This window comes from Plodia interpunctella, chromosome 1 (genome assembly GCF_027563975.2).
Source record: "Plodia interpunctella isolate USDA-ARS_2022_Savannah chromosome 1, ilPloInte3.2, whole genome shotgun sequence".
NCBI lineage: Eukaryota > Metazoa > Arthropoda > Insecta > Lepidoptera > Pyralidae > Plodia > Plodia interpunctella.
Window position 1 is genome coordinate 8812172 of NC_071294.1, and position 22225 is coordinate 8834396.

Genomic DNA, 22225 nt, shown 5'->3' on the forward strand with positions numbered 1-22225 from the left:
ACCTGTGTAGGAATATGATGAGCAAGAGCAGCAGGTCGTAGATTGCGTAGTTGTACTTGCGCTCGATGCCGATGATCCTCGGCGCTGTGAACGGCATATTGTTAGGGATCACGTTCTGGTTCCACGGCAGGATCTCGAATTGGAACATGCTTTTGATCAGCACGATCACCTGTAATGAGAATGTTACAGATTTTTACGCAATTTTCGTTCAGTTAAAACCGTCGTACCTAGATAATAGAACTCTATTATCTAGGTAGACTACAGCTAGCAGAGTTTACAATCTTACTACGACACGTCTAAAATACTCGTTTAAAACAAGATGAACACACTAAAGTTAACATGACAGCGTATTGTTTGGACAATTGTCAGGAATTTACCTCAGTATAGGCGATAAGTGTGACCCAAAATGTCTTCGTGGGCCGTGGTATCGTCAACGTCCCCCACATAAACACCATGAGCGGTAATGGAATCGATAGAATCGTCGCCGATTGAATCTGGAAGCAGATATGGATAGCATTAATGTTGCCAACTTATAAAATAAGTATGTTCCATTGTTAATCAGACCTAATTAAAATTACTTAAAATGATGATAATCAAGAATTTAATTTAAGAAAGTCTAAAACCAACTTTTTTCACTTCTAAACCATAACGTGATATTACCTGGTTAATAAACACCATAATATAACACACGACGTCCGTATGAGCGACCACAGAGTACCACAATGCGTACATAAGGTACACGAACGGCGTGTGCTCATGTTTGAACACCGAGTCGTCCTGTTCTTCCAGCGTGGTCACGTCCTTACTGCAAAACCGACGTGTGATGTAAATGGGATGAGAAATGTGGGTTATGTTGTTTGATAAATTGCTTGTGCTTCTAGCGGCACATGAACTGGCAACGAGAGGCGTATAAATTGTATTGCTGTATTATTGACTCGTATTCAACCGTTTGCTTCCCGCCAGTTCGTGTTACGATTGCAGTGACCACGACTCCGTGATTTAGAACGTTTTATCACAATAAGTTAAAGTAAATTGGTTGAACTAGCATAGAAATCTGAGTAAGACAGAAATGGCATCTGACAAATTTTACAGTTCCGAATGTAATTTTTTAAAATTATTATAATTGTGGCCAAAATTATAATAATTTTAAAATGTCACTAGGACTAGTATCCTTCTCATTCTGTAAACACATAATATAAGCTATATTAAGGATTTATCAATACGATACACATTTATTAAACGGAGATATTCCGAAGGTACAGAGAGCAGAATCAAATGCCATGAAATCGATCGAATCGATGAAATCGATGAAAATGATGATGAGAATCGATGAAAGTAAAATAAAAAGTCAAATTTAGACAAGGACTGAAAAGTTACGTGGCCAAGGCATTAGTATTATTTGATTGAGTTATTTACAGGATGCATATATAATATTTAATTATATAGATAATATGTACATTCAACCGCACACCAAATTATACAAACTCTATGCCACGGTTATAGCGACGAATTTTCAATAATATTGGGCAGACTGATGTGCTGATGACTTTACTAGATAAAATATAACTATTGATTTAATGAAAGTATCAGCAAAATAAATGATCATGATAAATATAGACAATGGGTAAATTATTCATAATACAAGTTGGTAATACAAAACAACATAGTACTTACCATATAATGTAAATACAAGGGACATATCGAAGCTGCGGTTACATGCGATAACGAGAATAATATGTAGTATACGAAATATAAGAAATTGGTAGATTCCATAAGTACATAGCGAAGCCCATCGCAAACGACGATGTCAGACAAAACTTGCACTGTTTTTTGTATATAAAATGTTGTTACAAAATAAAGAGAAAGTTTTTTATGCAGAACTCGGGCGTCACAGCCGAGAATGAACTGAGAATCAGGAGAGAAATGTGTTAGAAACAGTGCAAGTGATTCACATAAAACCACCTTTCGCTAGACTGAAGGCTAAACGCGCTCTCGTGTTCAGATGTGTCGTCGTCAATTTCTTGGCGCGTGGTCTCCGAGGTGGAATCCTTGCGGTGCGGCGGCGGCGAGGCGTCGAGGCCCCGCTCCATACTCGGCGCCAATATCCGAATCTCCGGCACGCTTATATCGCTTAACTTACGGCTGTAAACACCCACCCCCATGTGTTATGTCCACCACCACTCTAAACTTGAGGTTTGCCATGGATGATATGTCTAGTATAAGTTCAGTGATCAAATGGATATTAATTACACCATACTAATGAACTACAGGACTCAAAGCAATCTAAATTCTAGTTAACGAAAACAAATCTAATTAAATTTAAATTATTGATTTACTTCAAAGTAAAATATTGTTACAAACCCCATTTCCATTGGTACCACCAGAGTATTGTTATCGTTTTCCTCATGAGTACTACGCAGCATGCACAAATAAAATACTACTAACTAATAATCACTACATTCTAAAATGCATTTTATTTAGCATTCCTGAAGTCTTTTGGGCTAAATATATTAATTTGTTAGTTCTAAAATCGATATATTCTAATAATAGAAATTAAATTTATCTATTTACTTCAAAAATTAATACGACATGCAAGCGAGCTGAACTGAAGCGTTACTCGTTTTACTGTATAAAACCACTCAAAAGTTCGCCATTTCAATTAAAAACTACATTGGAACATGCACATTTTCAATTGCCAATACTTACGCTGACACCTGATGAGCAATGGTTTCTGGCAACGGTTCCCATATCATTTGAGAGCCCTCTCTTATTCCTATTCCGAAGCCTTCCTTCTCCTGTGAATCATTTTCATTTTGTTATTTTCTAATACACATGGCCATCACCATATTGTACGTTAACAAGATAAACTAATTTGCTAGATAAATCTGTCTGATGCAATTGGTCAGTTAGCCCTATCCAACAGCAGATTTTCTGCTATCAGAAATCGTACCTAAGAACTGACATTTGACAGATTCAGTTAACAATGCCAGCTTTTAAATTTAACCACGAATAAGGCGAAAAGTACGGTATTAACGCTCGACGACAAATTAAAAATGTGTATTCACCTTGAGAATTTTCTTCTCTACGGAAAGTGTTCGGGATACGTATCTGTAATCCCTAGAGTACTTCATGAGATGTCGTGTCAGCGACACCAGCAGACTGTTGATGAACATCCAGGACATGTTCGCGAGCCGCTTCACTTTCTCGAACCACGTCTCCGGTTCTGAGAAAATACAATGGCTGAATAATAAATTTATATAGAAACAATTGCAGTTTTTTATTTGTTACTTTTATATTTACAATCTTTGTACGTAAATTAATAAATAAGATGACGTTACCATTGCCATGAACATACGAAAAGTAAATGTTCCCGTCGAAAATTAACGCTAGCTAGGCAGCGGACATTAAGCCCTAGTCGCGGGAATCTGATAGATTCAGATCAGATTGCCGCAATAGAATGTTATCTTCATTATTATGTGTGTGTATACTTCTAGTAATGATGTTCTTGATTTTTTGATTTTTTTTAATAGAATAAAAGAAAATGAATTTACCTGGTTCTGGGGCGAATTCGTCGAGTTCGGAGACAGGGCCGGTGCGCTCTCTCTCCAGCCGCTGGCGGTCGTCCATGATAGATTTGTCTTCATCCTGCCTTTGAACCTGCTTACCCTATATATAAAAAGAGTGTAATTTTATTTTTTATTTAAACTTGTAAACGAGCCAAGGCTGTTCAATATAAATGTATTTTATGTATACTATACCGTTCTCATAAAGATTCTGGAGATAATAAAAAACGAATGAAACAATTTTTGTGTTTGATTTATGTACTCACATAAATTAAATTAATTAAGCAATTGGTTTGTGTGTCTATTTAAAATCACATAAACGATTTAAAAGTAATATAAAGACCTTTAAATAAAATCATTGGACTTTGATGCCATTAAACACGCTGGACAATATATACCCTATACAACTTCTATTCAGTTTTATATAGTAGAATCAAGTGTGTAGTTTTTTACAATCTAAATATAATATTGTTTATAATAGCTACAGAACAGATATTCGATAAATATATATACAAGAACAGTTCGTAGTAAATACTCACCACAAATATAATTTAGAAAAATAAAGATGAAGTTAAAATTATAAGCCAAAATTTTTGTTAAAATTTCAATTAAAAATACCCCAGAATTAATAAATACCTTTTAAAACATCCAAAAAGTTAAGGATAAGATTTAATACGTAATAACGGTTAGTAATAAAAAAAAGTGAACACCAAATAAAAATCCATAAAAAGCTAAGCATGCAACGCAACATATATGCAAAAAAGAAAGAGATACCTCTAATATTGAGTACACACCGAGCCATAGAAGCAACCAATGTAATTCTCTTTTCAGCATACCGGAAAGCAAGTAAGTCGCAGAATATCCTTAATTGGCGTTTGTTGTCTCGGTGTATACGCAGCATAAATAACATGCAGAATGCATGACGCCATGAAAATACGTAGTTACTAATAAAATATGAATAAGATTTTTTAATCGAAGAAAGTACCTCTGTTCTGCTTGAAGGCGTCTGTATAAACAAGACGGAATCGTTGATTGCACATTTAACCTAAAAGAAACTACCTAGGAACGATTCTCTAAAAAAAATTGTATAAATATAATAAAAAATTCTCAAAATTTGCAACTACATGAAATTAACGTGTAGAACGTTGGTTTCATTTTCAGACTGAACGTTAGTTTTGTTGATTGCGTTATGAATTAGAAATTGATACTCAATTTAATACCTACGTCGTAGTATTTGATTTATTAGCTAAGAGGTCCTAATATGTGCAATCAAGAATATCGCGGCTTATTACCTGCTCCGGGTAAGAGGACGGGTAGCTGTTGATGGATTGTTGGCGGGCGGAGCGCACGGCGGGGGCCGAGGCCCGCCGCATGTTCACCGCCGTCTTCACGTCGGTCTTGATCACCGTCGACAGCAGCTAACGTCCCAACACGGTCATTGCGACGCCCGACACACGGTACTTGCCCTACCACTTAACCACTGATCTCTTCGATAATGTATATGATATGGCATCCGTGATACTTGATGCACAACTTTGTGAAGTGGCTTTAGTACGATCATAAACGCTGGCCATCTCGATTTTTGTAGATGATAGGAGAAGCAACGTGTGTCTCAATAGCATTGGCTGTGCAATAGTTATCACTAGACATTAGGTTAGTCACCGCAAGCTGCGCTGAGGCGTTGTACGTCAACAGAAGCTTTGTCACTATTGCTGACCTATATATTATACTTAAACTGTTCACAAAATCTAGAATCAAGGGGATGGAACATGCGGGAGTACACCCAGACGGACACAAGGGTAGTTTAATCACCTTCCTACCTACATGCTAATACTAACTTTTAGCCCAAATAAAATAACTATTGCAACTATACTCTTTAACGGTTGCCAAAAAGTATATTTATATAAACATTAATTCCAATAAGAATTTAGATATCGAATAAAAATTCGATAATTTACGTTGCAAGAGTTCTCATTTTTACGACCCATGCTGTCCACGACCAATGACATGATCCCAATCAAATTCAAAAAGTTATCTCAAAATCTAACACGACATATAAATGAAGAAATCTATAAAAAATTCTATTAAAACATAAATTGAACCAAAATATGTTTCCGGAACCAGAACTAAGAGCAGCTTCGCACGAAATTGCTAACTACGAAAAAATATCTGGTGAAAATGCATTAATTGAAACTACAATTCAAAATATATTATGAGTTCATCGAGCGTCAAGTGCTTATGTGGCATCACTTCATAACTCACCTCATGATAGGTCTTAACACTCAAAGTTGCCAAACAAGCATGAATGTGCGTGTGCTGATCTTAATGCTGATTCTGAATTTCTGGATCAATTCCCAAAGGTATTGAGGCGTACCTTGCCGATACCCATTTCCTTAGGTGCGTCTTCGTCTTCACTTGATTCTTCATCTCCTTTCATAGGAACTTCAGTATCATCGAATTCGTCGAACATGTAGTAGTCGCCAGAACGGACCGCTGTTAAAAAGAAATGTTGTAAATGTTGTGGTAAAGTGACTAAGGCATAGCGCAATCATAGAGACAGATCAATGATTTTTTCAATATTTTCTTGTGACTATATAATTGCGCCATTGTAGACAGTAAAAGCGTGAGGAATATGCAAAATGTGAACCTATGAGCACCATTTAATTATATTCAATCATATGTTAACATCCAATATAAATTCATAAATAAAACGTTAAAAAAGTGTTACTAAAAATCCTGATAATATGGTAAACCCATTTTAATTTTGAAATAATAAACAAATAAATTAGAATAATGCATACTAACCAATACTATACTTTGATTTAAAGTTCGTAAATGTAATTACTAATCATATAATTAAAATAAAGTAAAAAAATAATAATGCCACACACACACAAAAACTGAAGTTACAGCTATATTTTTCATCGTAGTACCTTAAAGTGTTTGGTCGATGACAATATAGTTGCACTTTCAGACTACAAGCGACTTGCGATCCATTCACATTCTTAATGCAACAATCACATGCATATAAGCAAGCAGGTTTGCTCGTGCAAAAATTACAAGCAGTGTTTAGGCTGTTGAGGCGTTTTCTGTATCTCGATAACTTATTTATATCTTTTTACAAAATATACAAGTATTCGCCATTAATAAAAAAAAGGATTATCGCCAAAATGGGAGGTACAATCTATAAGCGTTGTTGCGTTTCGTATTTACCTGCGCAACTTCTGCGCTAAAACAAATGAGTACAATACGAAAAGCAGCCGCGCTACATCCGTGTCACCCCAAACGTTTCGCCTATATATACCACAACCGAAGCGTAAAGTTAGTATTGCATGACGTTATAATGAACGATAGGACGTTTCTAAACGTTACCCTTCTGATGGCTGGTCGGTGGCCTATATCGCTGTCTGCCGCCCGCTATAAAGAAATATAGAGCTCAACACCACAGACAGAAAGAAGCACAGAGAATTTATGCAGTTGGAAAATACACAAAGTCCACCCAACGCAGGTTATAAGAAAGTTATTGAAGCGCGCAGTATGGTCGCTTACACAGATTCAATTATTATGTCGTAAGCTAAAATAACTGTCAGTCACAATCATTTCTTGTTCCAACAGCAACATTTTAATCGCCATGTTCAAAATAGAAATAATATGAATTTCAAATGCTATCAAGTAGTTATTTTCATATTTTCCTGCATTTTTAAAAAGGACTGGAGATTAAAATTTGTTGTTTCATATAAACAGGTATATTGAAGAATGATATTCTATCGTAGTGTGGATCGACGAGCATTAGGATTAATGGTGTGAGGACATGGTAATACACATTCACCTCCCACACCAACTATATTTTATTTCTGTACCTTCATGTCTCTTCGTGAACACTCGCCTAGCTGGACCTGATTTACCTCCTAACGGATAAAAAACAATATTTGAATAAAAAATATAACAATAATCACATTATGCTTTACAATATGTACATAGTGAGACACCTAAATGTGCTAAATGTATCATTGGCAGACCAATATCATCGTCTTTGATTTTATTCTACATCTTCATAAAAAAAACACGAAAAAGGTATATATACAAAAAGGCCATATGCGACGCGTATGCACATAATGGAACGTGACAACTAAAATTGTGCGTCGAAATCCGTAATTACATGTATGGTGTGAGTTGGGCTCGGCGCGGCTAGAATGCGAGATGATGGACCGCTGGAGCACGCTGGGGCTGGCCAGCGTGTGGCGGCGGCGGACCGGCGGCGGCGAGAACACCGGGTACGACTCCTCGGGGCTCTGCGCCCGCGGCAGCAGCTCGGACGACGGCGGCGACCCGAACGATATCCGCCGCGGCTCTAGGTACGCTTCCAGCGACACCGTCATCAGGGCCGAGGAGGGCGAGGGCGGCCCGCCCTGGGAGCCGGGCGGGGGCGGCGCGCGCTCGGGCGGCGGGGAGGGCGGCGGGGAGGGCGCGGGCGTGGGCGGGGCGGAGGCTTCCGAGATGGGGGTGTGGAACCCGCGCGGGGAGGCGGCGCTGGGGCTGTCGGGGGTGTGGAACCCGCGCGACGTCTCGGAGTCCCCGCGCACGAGCGGTACGCGCTCCGATTGCTGCGTCTCTTCCTCCTCCTCTTGTTCTTCTTTTTTATGTGATAGCATTGAAATACCCAATAGTACAATCTAAATATGTCCTATATTTTTACACCTTACAATCTTCTTTTTAAAATGGTTTGTGTTATAATATATGAATTGTGTAAATAATACATTTTGTAAATAAACTAACAAACACTTCCATCATTCAAAACTTGGCACAATTTGTAAAGTTGGCATTTATAACTTTCGTGCTCTCTCTTTCTCTCATACACAATCAAACAACAGCTTATTTTTAAAAAAAATATCAATTTTGATTTGACGAGCATACCTCTGTCATGATGTGGTAAGTCCTTTATAAAGGCACCCTGAATCTTCTTCTGATTAGCTTTTATCCTTTCCATTTTCACTTTGATCTTCTCCAATATCTTCACCTCTTGGTCTTCTTGTATCTGCATCTGCTTTTGTCTCAATTCCTCGATCAACTCCGCTCCTCTATAAAAAACACATTTTGGATATTTGAGTAAATAAAGCAACATTTTGATTATGATCAGATCAATGAGAAAATTAATTTTCATTTGCCGATGTCGTTTTAAGAATGTACATTATTATGGGGCGTTTTGGTAAGTCCAAATAACGACCAAAAATGTGAATTGTTTTTTATTAGTCTTGAGAAATACTTTGGTTACTGATATAAATCTTTCGCTGGCGATTCGAAAATTGTGAGGTCCACCAGGGGTGTCATACACGCGTTGCAATAATTATACCACATTGTAATCTCTAGAGAATACCATGGCAAAGAGCTTCATTTCATAACCTACGTGGTGCCTATTACAAATGATAATTTCTGATACCTAGAAGCCAAGACGGTGGTAGCTTTGCTCTCGTCGATCACCCTGAAGAAGTAATAGCTGTTGAACAGCCGCCGCTGCAGTATCAGGAACGCAAAGCAAACGCCGTCCCACGCCAGCCCTATGTCCTCTTGGGGCACTGAACATGTTGCTTCCTGAAATGTTTTATTACTCGTTCCATTGAGATTTCTGAACTTTTGAGAAATCTACACCAATTATATCAATGTGAAAGTTTATGTGTCATGCTTTCACAGCTAAACAGCTCAGCCAATTTTAATGAAATTTTGAATAATATATAGTTAATGGACCAAGGACAAACATATGCTACCGCGGAATCTATTTGAATAAATGCTTTGATCTGGGGGCACGGCAGGGCAGTGCCCGCCCAAGTCGAGCAAAAAAAGTGGCGCGGCCGTTACCATCCTTTTCTCTTTCTCGAAGCAAAATGTCAACGAGACTGTTTGGGTCATCACCGATAGATGTCGTATTATTAATATTTCTATGGCTGTTAATTTAAGATGACATTTGGTTCAGCACTTTGGAAAGCTCTTTTACAGCTGGAGCAAATTGCCAAGTAAATAGTGTGGAGACTTAGACGGATAGCATTTTGATAGCAAATTTTCTAATCTTGTCTGCTTGTTGAGCGTCTGCATCAGCCAGCACACGAAGTACTGTATTCCAGCAGCATTCCGCTGAACATGCAATCCAAGATCTAAAGGCAGACTTACTAGGCGTAAGACGATCACATGTAGGGGCTGCCAATAATGACAAAAATATACAAAAGAAACGAAAGTGTTAAATAAAAAAATATTGAAGGATAATAAAATATGTGAGGATGTGAAGCAGCAGTTACACTATCATCACCTTGCTGTACTGCATCTTGATGAACTGCGCTATGTTCCCGCCCGCGAACTTGTCCACGCAGCCGATGCCGAGCAGCTGCACGAGCCAGCACGCGTGGTCCTGCAGCACGCCGCTGAATATGCAGCCCGGGATCTGCAGCAGCACCTTCACGGACACCACCGCTACGTTGTAGCGCAGCAACCACGACCACCTGCCAACGATAAACATAGTTATACTTTAGGATCTATAGATTCCCGATAACCCGTTGTACGAGCATTCGCATATTAATATTTCCATGTAGGTCAGGAGGGCGCCGATTTTAACGAAACGAGCTAAATAAAATTACAACATGAATAAAAAAGTTCCCTAATTTTCGCTTAAATTGAACTATAACGAAAAAACAGCCAAGGTAAAAAAACAAAACTTACCACAATAATATGACTTCCTTTGGCCTCAAATAGAAGTCGGTGCCTTGCCACAGAAATATGAAAGAACCGATCAGGTAGCCAATAGAGAAGAGATTGACTCTGTTGGTTCCCGTCATGAACATGATGGCTAGAGTCACCCACAGCATGCCTAGAAACACCATACGCTTCAAAACGTCTAGCCATGACCTGGAATAATAAAGGGATCTTATTAGTAATTATTAAGTCATGTCCGATGCCTTTAGGCGACTTGAGGAATTGTTATCAATATACACACAAATCACAACATAAGGTTGATTACACATCAATGAGCCAAATTAGCCATTCCTGGCCATATATTTATTATGTTGGCAATACCAGTATATAAGATACGTAAGAACATTGTTAAATTCGTAAGAACATTATTATAATAAAATACATGATTATATCTAGCAAAGATATATTTTTAATATAAATACCTAAATATAATTAGAATAGGGCTCTCTAGTCATAAGTTACAATATTATAATTTTACCCCACAAATCCGAGGAAATCAGGCACTGGGTTGACGAAATGGGCGGTCTCCCAGTCCTGGCCTATGTTCTCGTCGTTGGAGCCTCCCGGGTAACTGTCACCATATTTTTTCTCCGTCCTAAACACGATTAGCTGTCGCGTCGCGAACAACAGCAGGATGTAGTCGAACACGAGCTTCAATGCGTGCGGTGGCTCTTCGAGGTACGGGAGGAATAGCCATGTTCGAATATGCTTCATTTGCTGAAATTCACCATTATCTATCAATGCAATATAAAAAAATATAACGAAATACCTAATAACGAATAACAGCAGCGATATGGGTAGATGACATTACTAAAAAAGTAGCAAGTCGTACATGGGTTAGATTAGCACGGGATAGAGAAGGCGTTGACGTAAAAAAAGAGAGGTCTATGCTCAGCAGTGGGCAGAAAAGGGCTGAGATGATGATGATAAAAAAAATATTTATACGAAAAAGATGACAATGAAAACAAAAAAGAAAATATCCAAATATAGGGCAAGAATTCGAAGGCTACGATGTGAACGCTACGTTATCCAGAAGTTCGACGTATAAATTTATAGTATTGTGTAGTGACGTATTAATTTAAAGTAACATTATTTTACATGAGAATTGACAGATGTGTTATCCAGCATTTTGTCCCCTTAAATTGCTATAATTCAAAAATATATTATTTAATATAGCGGCCCCGACAAACGTTTTCCAAAATTATGTTTACCGTCTCAGACACTATATTGCTGACTCTCCAAGGGTAATCCACACAGAACTGCGGTAGGAAGCCCACACACAGCGCATATTGGAACGGCACCACTACGGCCACAAACACACAGAAGGCCGGCCAAACACGCGCCTGCTTGGGCCTCTTCAGGGACACCAGTATCGTCAGCCACAAGGAATATATCACGGCGTACACGTCCATTCGTGAGCCGATCACAGCAATCAAAGCCATCAGGGTTACCTAAAATATATTTAAAAAAAAAAACTGAATTTGACTAGATAAAAAACTGACGAAAATTTGATTACGACAATTTCCTTTTTTAAGTAACTATAAATAATGTTATTTTTTTATACTCATTCTACGAACTTAAAACATTTTATTATTTACATCGTCTTTCTTCGGCTTCTTCGATGTCTATAACAAAATTAAAAAGAAAAAGATGTCATAAAAAATTAAAAATAAACGTTACCTCCACACCGAATTTATAAAACCCGTAGTTGACCACGTATTTAAAACAATGTAGTAAGTCTATATCGGCCTCTTTGCGAGTTATCTTTGGGTAAATAAGTTCTCGAACTCGCGTCGAACCAATTTCACTAAAAAAATAAAATAAAGTGCTTGAGTATAGTTAGGTATGCTCGTGTATATAACAGTGATAGTTAAATCATATTGCATGAATTTAATCATGTCTAATTGACAGACAATTTTATGTTGTAATTGGAATGAAATTGGTCGAATTGTTACAATCACTCAAGAAAGTATCTTACGAGCATTCGCTACTATAACTGAAAATTCTTAGAGATTTACACACAAACTTATTATAATTGGAGGATTCTAAAATATAATAAATAGATACCCTTTACTTTGATGGCGGTAAGTGAGGAGCGAGTAGAAGGTGAAGGTACATATGATGCCAATGTACCCCTTGACCAGTGTCACGAGTGGTTTGTGCTTGCTCGTCTTGTGGAATCCGACCCAGTTTGCATTGCTGTATGTCGACGAGACCGCCGTGCCGTTGGCATCAAGCTATATCAAAATAAATTATATCGAGCATTTGTCAATAACAAGTTGTAAAGAAAGGCACAGAATATTTTCAGATCTACCTTTATCGACTTTTAATCCCCTCAAATCCCTATATTAAGAAAAAAGTCTTATTTAATACAGCTAACTAGACAAACGATAATGGAGTGCCGCTGGTATTTGTAGCTACCCGTATCCGATTAATGCCCCAATTTTAAGACCCTGCTTGTAGGTAAGCGTTAGGGAAATGCAAGCGCCGTGAATAAAAATCTTGATAATTTAATTTAATTCTCATATTGCAAACAACTACTGTGCTGCCTGTTCATATTGAAAACAATATATGAATCGATGCAGTAATAGGAAGTAATTCGAATTACAGAAAAAAGTCCACTTTGGACTAATATTACTTGGTCATTTCATGTCAACTCGTATACTGAACAAAATATTAACCATTAAAATACTTACAAAAGTACAGTTGACGTCGAAGAAGGAACTTTGTATGTAGTCTATCTGATAGACCATCAGCGCCATGAGGTAGATGCTGATGAGAGTGGATAAGAAGAGCAAGCAAAATCGCTGCTTTTTAGCGCTCAGCCAAAGGGCCGGAGATATTATAACCATAATGGGCATGTGCATCGCGCATACCTGTTAATGGAATATAGAATTAGTGGGCATTATATCTACAAATCAATTTTAGCGAGACTCTGTGTTGGATTAATAATACAAGGCACCAAATAAAGGCAGTAAGCCCGCGAACCAATCTAAGGATCCTATGACATTTATTACCAGCTGCGCCCCGGGGCTTCGCTCCCGTGGGAATTTCGGGATAAAAGTACCCTACGTGTCATTCCAGGTTATTTTCTACCCGTGTACCAAATTTCATAACAATCTGAAGTAGATAATGCGTGAGAGTAACAAACAAACATACTTTAACTTTACTAAGGATGGTTGACGTCAGTCAGGCGGCTGGTTGTAGAATCACAGACGAATCTCCAAAGGGTTAGGTAAAAAATAATTACGCAGACTTCGGGCCTTGAGGTGTCACAGCCCTGAATGCAACAAACGGTAGAGAGAGATTTTTACGTAACTACCCACAAGTCTATTGTATTGTGAATTCACTTACATTGCAGACACAAAGCAGCATGAGGGCGAAGAATACAATCTTGACGAGGTGTAGATGTAGGTACAGGAACAGCTTGTCCATAAAGGCATATACCTTGTGCCTGATCTGGCGGTAGTTGCTACACAGCCACTTATGGAACGCGGCCGTGCCTCGCATCAAGTCAGAATTTTGATATCCGTGCGACGTATTTCTTTACATGAAAAATAAATAGTATGTAATTTTAGGAAAGTATTCGTAGGAAAGCTAAGGGTTTACATAGATCAAATAAAGGAGAAGGCAAAAGCTGTGTCGTACAAGGAGCTCAAAAAGTTGGCTGAAGAACAATTATTTTTAAATTAAAATGAAATGAAAGAGTCAATGATGCGTTGCGGCTCAGATTGATTTCAAATTTTCGTGAAGTTTATGCATTTACTCTCCAACACAGATGACCGTGCAGATGGGACATAAATATACATTCATGAGAGAGAAATCAACAAATAGTAATGGACATTTATTTGTGACTGTATGAAGCTTGACATTGGATTACGTCAGAAAATATCGAATAATTTATCCTTCTTCGATAATACTCTTGAACAAAACATCGGGTTTACTTTTTTATTGTTACCAAAGACAATATGTACCGAAAAAATACCGAAAACAACATACATACCGATTGGATCTCTGTGTCCTTGAGTATGCCGACGATACGCCTAAAGAATGAGAGTCATCGGTATCCGATGTTTTCACGGCATTAGAGTTATCAGCTGCTCTGATATTGAGGTTTTGAGTGTTCATGGTCTTGGGATCTTGAGCTTTAATTCTGACATTTTGATCTTTATTATCTGTGGTATTCGGACTATTTGAACGTTGCTCAGTTCTAGCATTCGGGTCTGAAGTAGTTGGAACATTGGGATCTGGCGTACTTCTGGCATTGGGATCTTCGTTAATTGCTGCCATAACTGTGGTTTGCTGGTTCCACCTGACGTTGGGTTCACGACTCAGCTGTGGTTCCTCCTCTATAGGCAGAGGTGGAAGCTAAAACAAAACATTTATCAAAAAACATTCATCAAGTTAGCCGCAGGAACTTCACTGCTGGGCATGGGCTGTTCTCAAGAATTTCTAAAATAACTGAATTGAAAAAGGCCTATATTTATATGGCTCTTCCCTGCGTCCTTGGTCAAGTCGGTGACCAAGCCTGAGTTAGCCAGTGCGTGGTTTCCATTCGAGAACCTTCCTTCCTCATCAGCCAACAATTCTTAGCGCTAAGTGTGGCTTGAAAAAAGAAAATAATCTATATTACTTACGTCATCGTCTCTCATAGTAGATCCACCGGGACCTGGACTTTGTCTATTCGATTCTATATCTCTTGCAACGCTATTCGTTTGTCTGTGGGGAGAGAATTAATATTAAATCTAGCATTTTTGTAGAAACATTTCACTGACAAAATTTATAAAAAAATAAAAAAATAGTAATATTTTCCCTGGCACTGCTCATGTCGGAATTCAATATGTAGAGACAATACGAAAATTTACTACTCAGAAAGTTTGACAGTATTTTATAGAAGGTAAATAGCTACTTTCTCGTTACTTTATTGTCTCTTTAATTAGATTCACATCATAAGAGCAGTTTTAAAAGATCGTATAGAGTAGCTTGGCAGTAGTTAGTAAAATTTTTGGTAACCACAAAATGGTCCAACGTATGACAACAACGAGAAACTTCGAGCATACTCAAACTTCTATCGCCAAATTAAGGTTAAGAAATACGTAAGAAAAACTGCTTACGTCTTGGGATCAGAGAGCTCCATAAAGTCTTTGTGGAAGTAGTGGACTTGCATGATGGTGATGATGAGGAAGAGTGTGGGGGTCAGCAACTTGACGAACAAGTCCGCCGGGTCGTACGTGTCCAAGCCCAAGTCGTGTTGTCTAGAAATCACCAAATTGGCTGTTATAACAGCAAGAGGCAATAAATCTCCACACCCCACACCATAGTATGTTGGGTTTGTTTAATATTAAGTACTTACAATTTTTCGTTTATCATCAAATAAGTCTCTATTGTTTTGGAAAAGTTGTCGAACTGGTAGATATATATTAATATGAGATTTAACATCGAGTACATGATGAGTGTTATCCAAAACACATACATCAACCGACGCCAATAATACCAACTAATCTGAAACGAGGAAATGGATCTGTTATAAAATCAATGTGCGCATCTTTATAATAAAACGACGTGAAAAAATGCTATTTTTATAGGTCATCATATTTTATATGTATGTATATACGAGTTCTTATACATTCCATTTTTCCCTACGAGTCCTAAGATGTGAACTATCTTCACAGTACTTATTATTGAAATCCACTGAAAAGAAATTTGTTCAAAGCTATATATTCTAAAAAAAAAAACATTAAAAAGTGTATTTTAAAAGTTTTTTCTGTTCTATTAAGATCTTATTCAAATCGTCTAAAGGCGTTTGAAATAGTGACTACCGCCATTTCGCGGCTGCATTCAATAACACACTCTGATCAATCTATGGCTTTAATATAGGTACTTACTTGGAACATGAGGATGAAGACTAGAAACAGGAACATGTAGATAATGCGGAAGATAGTCATGCGGTCACCGGTGATTCCTATCACGAACAACATTATGACGACGACGTATATCCAATAGCGTGCGCAAAATCGACGGAAAGACACGCCTAGGACGCGCAGGAGTCGAGATTGGTATTCTGTATCGCGTTGCTCTTCTATCGCTGATACAAACAAATCACATTAAAAATGTACGAATAGGCTAATATATATACCTGTAAATTCAAATAAAATAAAATTATTGAAACACATTTGTGTTAAAAACATAACATCGTTATGTTTTTAAAGAAACAAGGAAGGAAATATTAGAGCAGTATTAAATGAGTTTGATCAATTGAGCTATTCCAAGAAAATGCAATCTTAAAAAAAATTCAGAACAAATTGCAGAAGCTAGGGGAAAGCTCCCGAAAAATATATGGTGCCCGTTTATTTAAATATTTATGTAATAGTAAGAACAAAGATAGTGGAGAAGGTTATCTAATGTTGTACGTGATGCGCATGCGTATTTCGTGAGTTTATTTCAGTAATTGAAATATGTTGTTATAGTATTACCAATTTTTGATTCAGCTGTAAGGAAATCTTTGTGTACGATTAAAGTGCAAACGAATAGACGTAATTAATATCCAGTAATTATATATTTACCATTTGCCAGACCTGTAGCAGTCATTCGATATAACATAGCACTCAGATAGTTATTTCGAACGTAATATATCATAAAATTTAATAATCTCGTCGTTACAGAACACATTTTTACACACGCACAAAAAAGTTTAAACCGCGTAACGTAAAATTATGAATTACTTAAAATGATGTAGGAAGGTGATCAAAGAAACTCAAGTAATGCAATATTTGGAATGAATCATATTACTCCTTTAATTATTTATCACTGGAGCATTTGCATATTAGCGGCATTCAAATTATGACACCACCTTGGCCAAGGTGAGAGCGGGACAGCTGCTGAATACATCATTTACATTCCATTCACAAGCAAAGTATGAATCTCCCGTTATTTGTGTTAAAGGTATCCTATATTTTCAGCACCACGTACTAAATATGCAAAATTTCTTACATTTGAATTAATCTTTCAAATAAAGGAAGTCACTTGAAATTTGTACTAAGTGAGACACGTGACAGAAAGAGACAGCTATATTTACCGCTGGCGCCTGTAGAGACAGTGAGCTGTAAAGGTGCGGCCAGATCGGTGGCAACGATAGACTGGCGCTTCTGGCGGATCTCTTGAACCCTTTGTCGCAGCGTTACCCAAAACATACATGTGAACAGCGTCTTAATCAAGATAGGCACGCACGGCTCACCTTCCGGCCGCATAACGCCAATTTGACGAAGATTAACTTCCTAAAAAAGATTTTTCAAAATATAATTGTAAATAATAATTGTAATTATCGGTAGACTCGTTTTTTAACTCGCTTTTTTTACAAGGAAAAATATATTTTTGTTACCTGAAATAAAATATGTAAGTGTCACTAAAAACTGTCCAGTAAATTTTGATTGCCTAATAGCATGTAAAATTTCATCATATAACTCTTATGTTAATTTTAGTAAAATATAACGTTTAAAATAGTATATTGTAAATAGCAAACGAAATGAGAATCTTCTCCTTTTTGAAATCAGTTTAATATACTAACCGGCACAGATGAAGGAAGCTCAAGTTCTGTTAGATTCATGCCATAAACATACTGTAAGATCAGCAACGACATTGCGTAAAGGACGAGTACGGGACTGGTTTTGAGCATGAAGGACCGTTGGTCCTGGCGCAGCCACACGATGTTCGCCCACATGAGGAACACGAACGTGAGCCACGAGTGGAACATGATACTCCACGCCATCATCGTGATCGTCGTAGCTATGTATGACGATCTGAAAAATAAAGTTTTGTTGGTTGTTTGGAATTGTTTTTCCGTAAGATGGCGGGATGACCTCAACAAATTTATTAAAGAATGGCCAGACTTTGCCTGGACTCGAAATAAGTGGAAAAATAAAGATCTCTCCTTGACCCAGCTGTGGGATATGCCATCAAATGGTAAAAAAAAATCGTGCTAGTTGATGGTCAGATCCAAACTACTGTCAGATAGTACAGCACTAAATCGATTTTGACATCTGCCCGCCCGATTCTATTAAATGTTTTTTTAATTTTGTACAGCATCAACCAAAATTATAATTTTGCTGCGAGGCTTGTGATCGAGTCACTTACACTTTTATACACTTACTTACATGGTTACAAAACTTTAAAAAGTTACTTGACTAAATGGACGATAGCGTAGAGAGATACCTTAATAGAGGAACCTCGCGATCTGAATCTGACAACAATGTCATACACATGATGGAGCATTGACATGATTAAACATTGCAAATTATGATTCACTTATGAAATTTGCTAACGAAAAATAAATACCTGACTACAATTTGGAAAAAATCTATAACAGCGGCTATGATTTCATCGACTACACTGGACTCTTCTATATCCGTCATTGTATCTGAAATAAATATTAATTTAATATTAAAACTTTTACGTTCGACGGTTTTTGCAAGCACGTAAAATCAAGACACAATCTGCTACCAGCCATTACGTCAGTTTATACGCATAATTACAGAAATCGGATTTTTTAAATCAGCTATACCAGCACAATATTAACACAGCTGATAGACTTATTTACTTGGTTCCTACAGCCGAATTACGAAAAGTAATCTGGGATGTGCGAAGTAATTTGGGATGATATTGGGAGCAGAATCAAGGGCTAGACTTTTAGAATATAACATTTATTAATACCGATACAGTATCACGTTTTTCATATTTTGTGGCAATCCTGAATGGATTGTCAACATTCAACGCTAGAGCTTCTGTAACGACTGTATTTCAGTGATATTACATTAAATACTCATTTCTAGCGCGGCCCGATCCTATTATTGTTCAATTCTCTCAATATTACTGTTTACATTAAATAAACATACCATCGCCAAGGGTGCCGACGACCACCGACCCGGTGGAGTCCTGCCGGAAGTGACGGGACCGGACACCAGACCAGCGCCGGCCGGTGCCGCTGTGGGCGCGGTTCATCAACTAAACCACCACAATGATACTTTTAATATAAAAAGAAAACGTTCACATCTAAATCAATCCATATTCGAGCAGTTAAAAAAAATAAAAATATCATATTAAAATTACTATTTAAAATTATCAAATTCACTGCAGCAAAAAAATATATTTTTACAGCCCAATCTCATCTAAGCGACTTTACTGATATAAAACGTCATAGCCACGATTTGGTCCTACTTTGTGTCTGGTCATTTCGATCAAGTAATATTAATGTTTTTTATTACAATGTGGCATATAGAAAATATCAAACACATTTTTGGCGTATTCAGCATTGAACGCTTTATTTGTATAATGTTAAATAAAAAAGCTATTGTACTTCAACATTGATCGAATAAGGATATAAGTATTTATAGTAGTTTGTACCATAAAAAATATTTATTAGGGTACAAACTACTATAAATTGTATTGTTAATATGTATTTTATTTATTATTTTTACTAAAATCTCTCCTATACATATAGTTAGGTATAATATAGTTAGGTATCATGTGTTTAGGTAAACTAAAAAAGGTATAAATAAGTGTATATAGGTATCTAATTAAATATAACTACGTAATATAACTATACGTCATACAGCATAAAATCCATGTGATCAGGCCTTACATAGTTACCTGCTTCCTGTGGCACGAAGAACAAATCAACATATAAGTAACATTTACACCAATTGAATGCACCACATCGAAGCTGCAGCATGCAATGCAAACTATGACGACACAAATGAACACGACGACACGCATGCAAAATGCGGACAATGTTTAAAGGACGAGCATGCAAAGACAAGCAGCGTATTAATGTAAATATTTGAAACATACAGCAATTTTTGACTCGATAAAAAACCACTTCACGTTTTAAAATTAATTTCTTTTCTGAACAGAACCGGATTCAATTGAGCTTTTTCTTATAAACGCTCGTCCGGAGTATTTTTCTCATGTGTCCATAAGGTTTCCATCTGAGACGTGCGAAGTAGACAAGCGTAAAGAAAATATTTACGAAAATCAATTATTTTAAACAAAAAATGGTAATCTTTTTAACATATCTTTAAATGAAAGTACAATGAACAAATAAGTGTAAACATTTGAGGCTGTAGTGCAAATTTGATGTATATTATGGCATTATAAGAAGAATGAATTTGGAAGACGACAATAACAACGCAATGAATTACTTTAACATCTATGAACGCAATGTAATTGGTCGCTGCAAAAGCAAAAAGTTTCATCTAAGTCGATATCGAATTACAAACTCGCACTATGGCACTTACTGCTATTAAAAAAGTCGCTTAAGCACTCTGATAGATTTAGAAACTTGTTACTTGTTCTCATGTTAAATCCATTACGATTCTGACTATACCAGATACAAGTGCTCAAGTGTTCTAAGAAAGCGATAAATATCTGATGGCAAACAAGTTTTGTTTGTAGACAATACTTCTTGTTCATTTAATCGAAAGTTTGCAATCAAATATTTTGCGTCCCAAACATTTTTCCATTATCCATCACCAATTAGCAATAAAAACATGAAATACCTACAGGAGTGGTCTCACTGGGGTTCCCGCTGAGTGCTTTTGAATTTATGTACTTAAATGCAACCTATAAAAGAATGAAAGCAGGTTGCAAAAATAATGTATAAAATTTGATGTCAAATGTAAAAGAAACCTAGTAGACGTCAGATTTTAATGAGGTGAAATGAAAATAGAAACTCTTGCTAAAATGCAACAAGATGACAAGAATAGGTATCGAACTATATTACTTTACTACCATGCAGTTAACATCGTCAAATCACAAAGTAAGTCACAACTATGTCTATTTACTAATTTAAACACACTTATAAATAAAATATAGAATTACATACACGGTGCAATATAAAAATAGTTAAGTAAAATAATAGTTTTATAAAACTCATTATACGATAAGTAGTTTATTACTAATTAATAGTTCTTATCTACAGTATCTCCAATCCGGGTCCATGGCCGCATCTAAATAAGAGTGTAAGCCCACTGAAAAATGTCGAAGAACGTCAGAGACTAATAACGAGGAAAGAGACTACATCTTCTGTGTATACAACATACGAATATCTATATACAATAAAGGTGCTGGCTTATAGGGCAGCTTACTCGTATCTTTTTAGTGGCCATCATCCATTTGTCGCGGTTGGCGCGGTAGCCCTCGCCGGAGAACCCGTGCAGGACGGACCCATTCTGCTTGCCCAACTCCAGGCCCGTCATCGTGTGCCTTCTTTTCGTCTAACATCCCCATTTGATAGCATAGGAGATAAAAATGTTCAGTAATTAGGCGTGAGAAATGGTTGACAAAAACAGTTACAAAAGTTTTACCAAGGTTTAAATGAAATATTTATCTCAAAATGGCGCAATCAATCGCCACATAAATAAGTAGTTTTCTCAAATACATTGTCGACCATCACTCACTAAGCATATTTTAAACGCAGATAAAAGTGTCGCAAAGACAGGCAATTGAGCATTAACCAATAAATGCGGCAAACTTCCAATCGAAACTTAGTTCAAGAAGCATTTCGCAAACCTAGGGTTAGTCAAGAGGATATGTCAATCTTATCACAATACAGTAAAGTGTTTTTTAGTTACATACCTTTGGTTTTAAGAGTTCCCGAGTTTCTATAGCAAGGATGCAATATGTAAAGAGTATGACTATAGGGCTTGCAAGTTGCATCCACTTTTGGTCATATTTCACTATGAATGAAAAATTGTGTGGGTCTGTATCGATGATAGCGACCACTTGCGTCAATCCAAAGTATCTGAAAAATAGTGCAAAATAATGAATATTGCGTTGAGTACATCAATCAATATATAAATATACTTTATGCACAGTAGCGCCATTTACTCCATAAAGCGTCATCAGACTTTTTGACCTAATCCTACGGGAAT

General features: G+C 37.0%; 1 protein-coding gene across 10 annotated transcripts in view; it reads right to left on the reverse strand.

Annotated features, from left to right (window-relative positions):
* The window catches only part of Piezo (piezo), a 44928-nt gene that overhangs the window by 11203 nt on the left and 11500 nt on the right, over positions 1-22225 (reverse strand). For 3 of the 10 annotated variants that reach the window (XM_053748175.2, XM_053748171.2, XM_053748164.2), the window contains exons 7-38: positions 21930-22095; positions 21440-21568; positions 19190-19298; positions 18633-18714; positions 17866-18097; positions 17377-17575; positions 16187-16386; positions 15655-15803; positions 15416-15556; positions 14939-15020; positions 14305-14669; positions 13656-13845; positions 12998-13177; positions 12369-12538; positions 11982-12108; positions 11513-11752; positions 10780-11018; positions 10269-10454; positions 9862-10051; positions 9001-9152; positions 8478-8641; positions 7424-7471; positions 6936-6980; positions 5938-6056; positions 4856-4981; positions 3552-3666; positions 3066-3223; positions 2707-2795; positions 1963-2142; positions 661-805; positions 378-494; positions 3-169 (exon numbers count right to left, since the gene is read on the reverse strand). In XM_053748175.2, the coding sequence (XP_053604150.1) occupies positions 3-169; positions 378-494; positions 661-805; positions 1963-2142; positions 2707-2795; positions 3066-3223; positions 3552-3666; positions 4856-4981; positions 5938-6056; positions 6936-6980; positions 7424-7471; positions 8478-8641; positions 9001-9152; positions 9862-10051; positions 10269-10454; positions 10780-11018; positions 11513-11752; positions 11982-12108; positions 12369-12538; positions 12998-13177; positions 13656-13845; positions 14305-14669; positions 14939-15020; positions 15416-15556; positions 15655-15803; positions 16187-16386; positions 17377-17575; positions 17866-18097; positions 18633-18714; positions 19190-19298; positions 21440-21568; positions 21930-22095 (5001 nt within the window). Of the gene's footprint in view, positions 1-2; positions 170-377; positions 495-660; positions 806-1962; positions 2143-2706; positions 2796-3065; positions 3224-3551; positions 3667-4855; positions 4982-5937; positions 6057-6935; positions 6981-7423; positions 7472-8477; positions 8642-9000; positions 9153-9861; positions 10052-10268; positions 10455-10779; positions 11019-11512; positions 11753-11981; positions 12109-12368; positions 12539-12997; positions 13178-13655; positions 13846-14304; positions 14670-14938; positions 15021-15415; positions 15557-15654; positions 15804-16186; positions 16387-17376; positions 17576-17865; positions 18098-18632; positions 18715-19189; positions 19299-20855; positions 20916-21439; positions 21569-21929; positions 22096-22225 lie in introns of all 10 variants that reach the window. The other 7 variants (XM_053748201.2, XM_053748221.2, XM_053748192.2 and 4 more) reach the window with 7 other exon arrangements.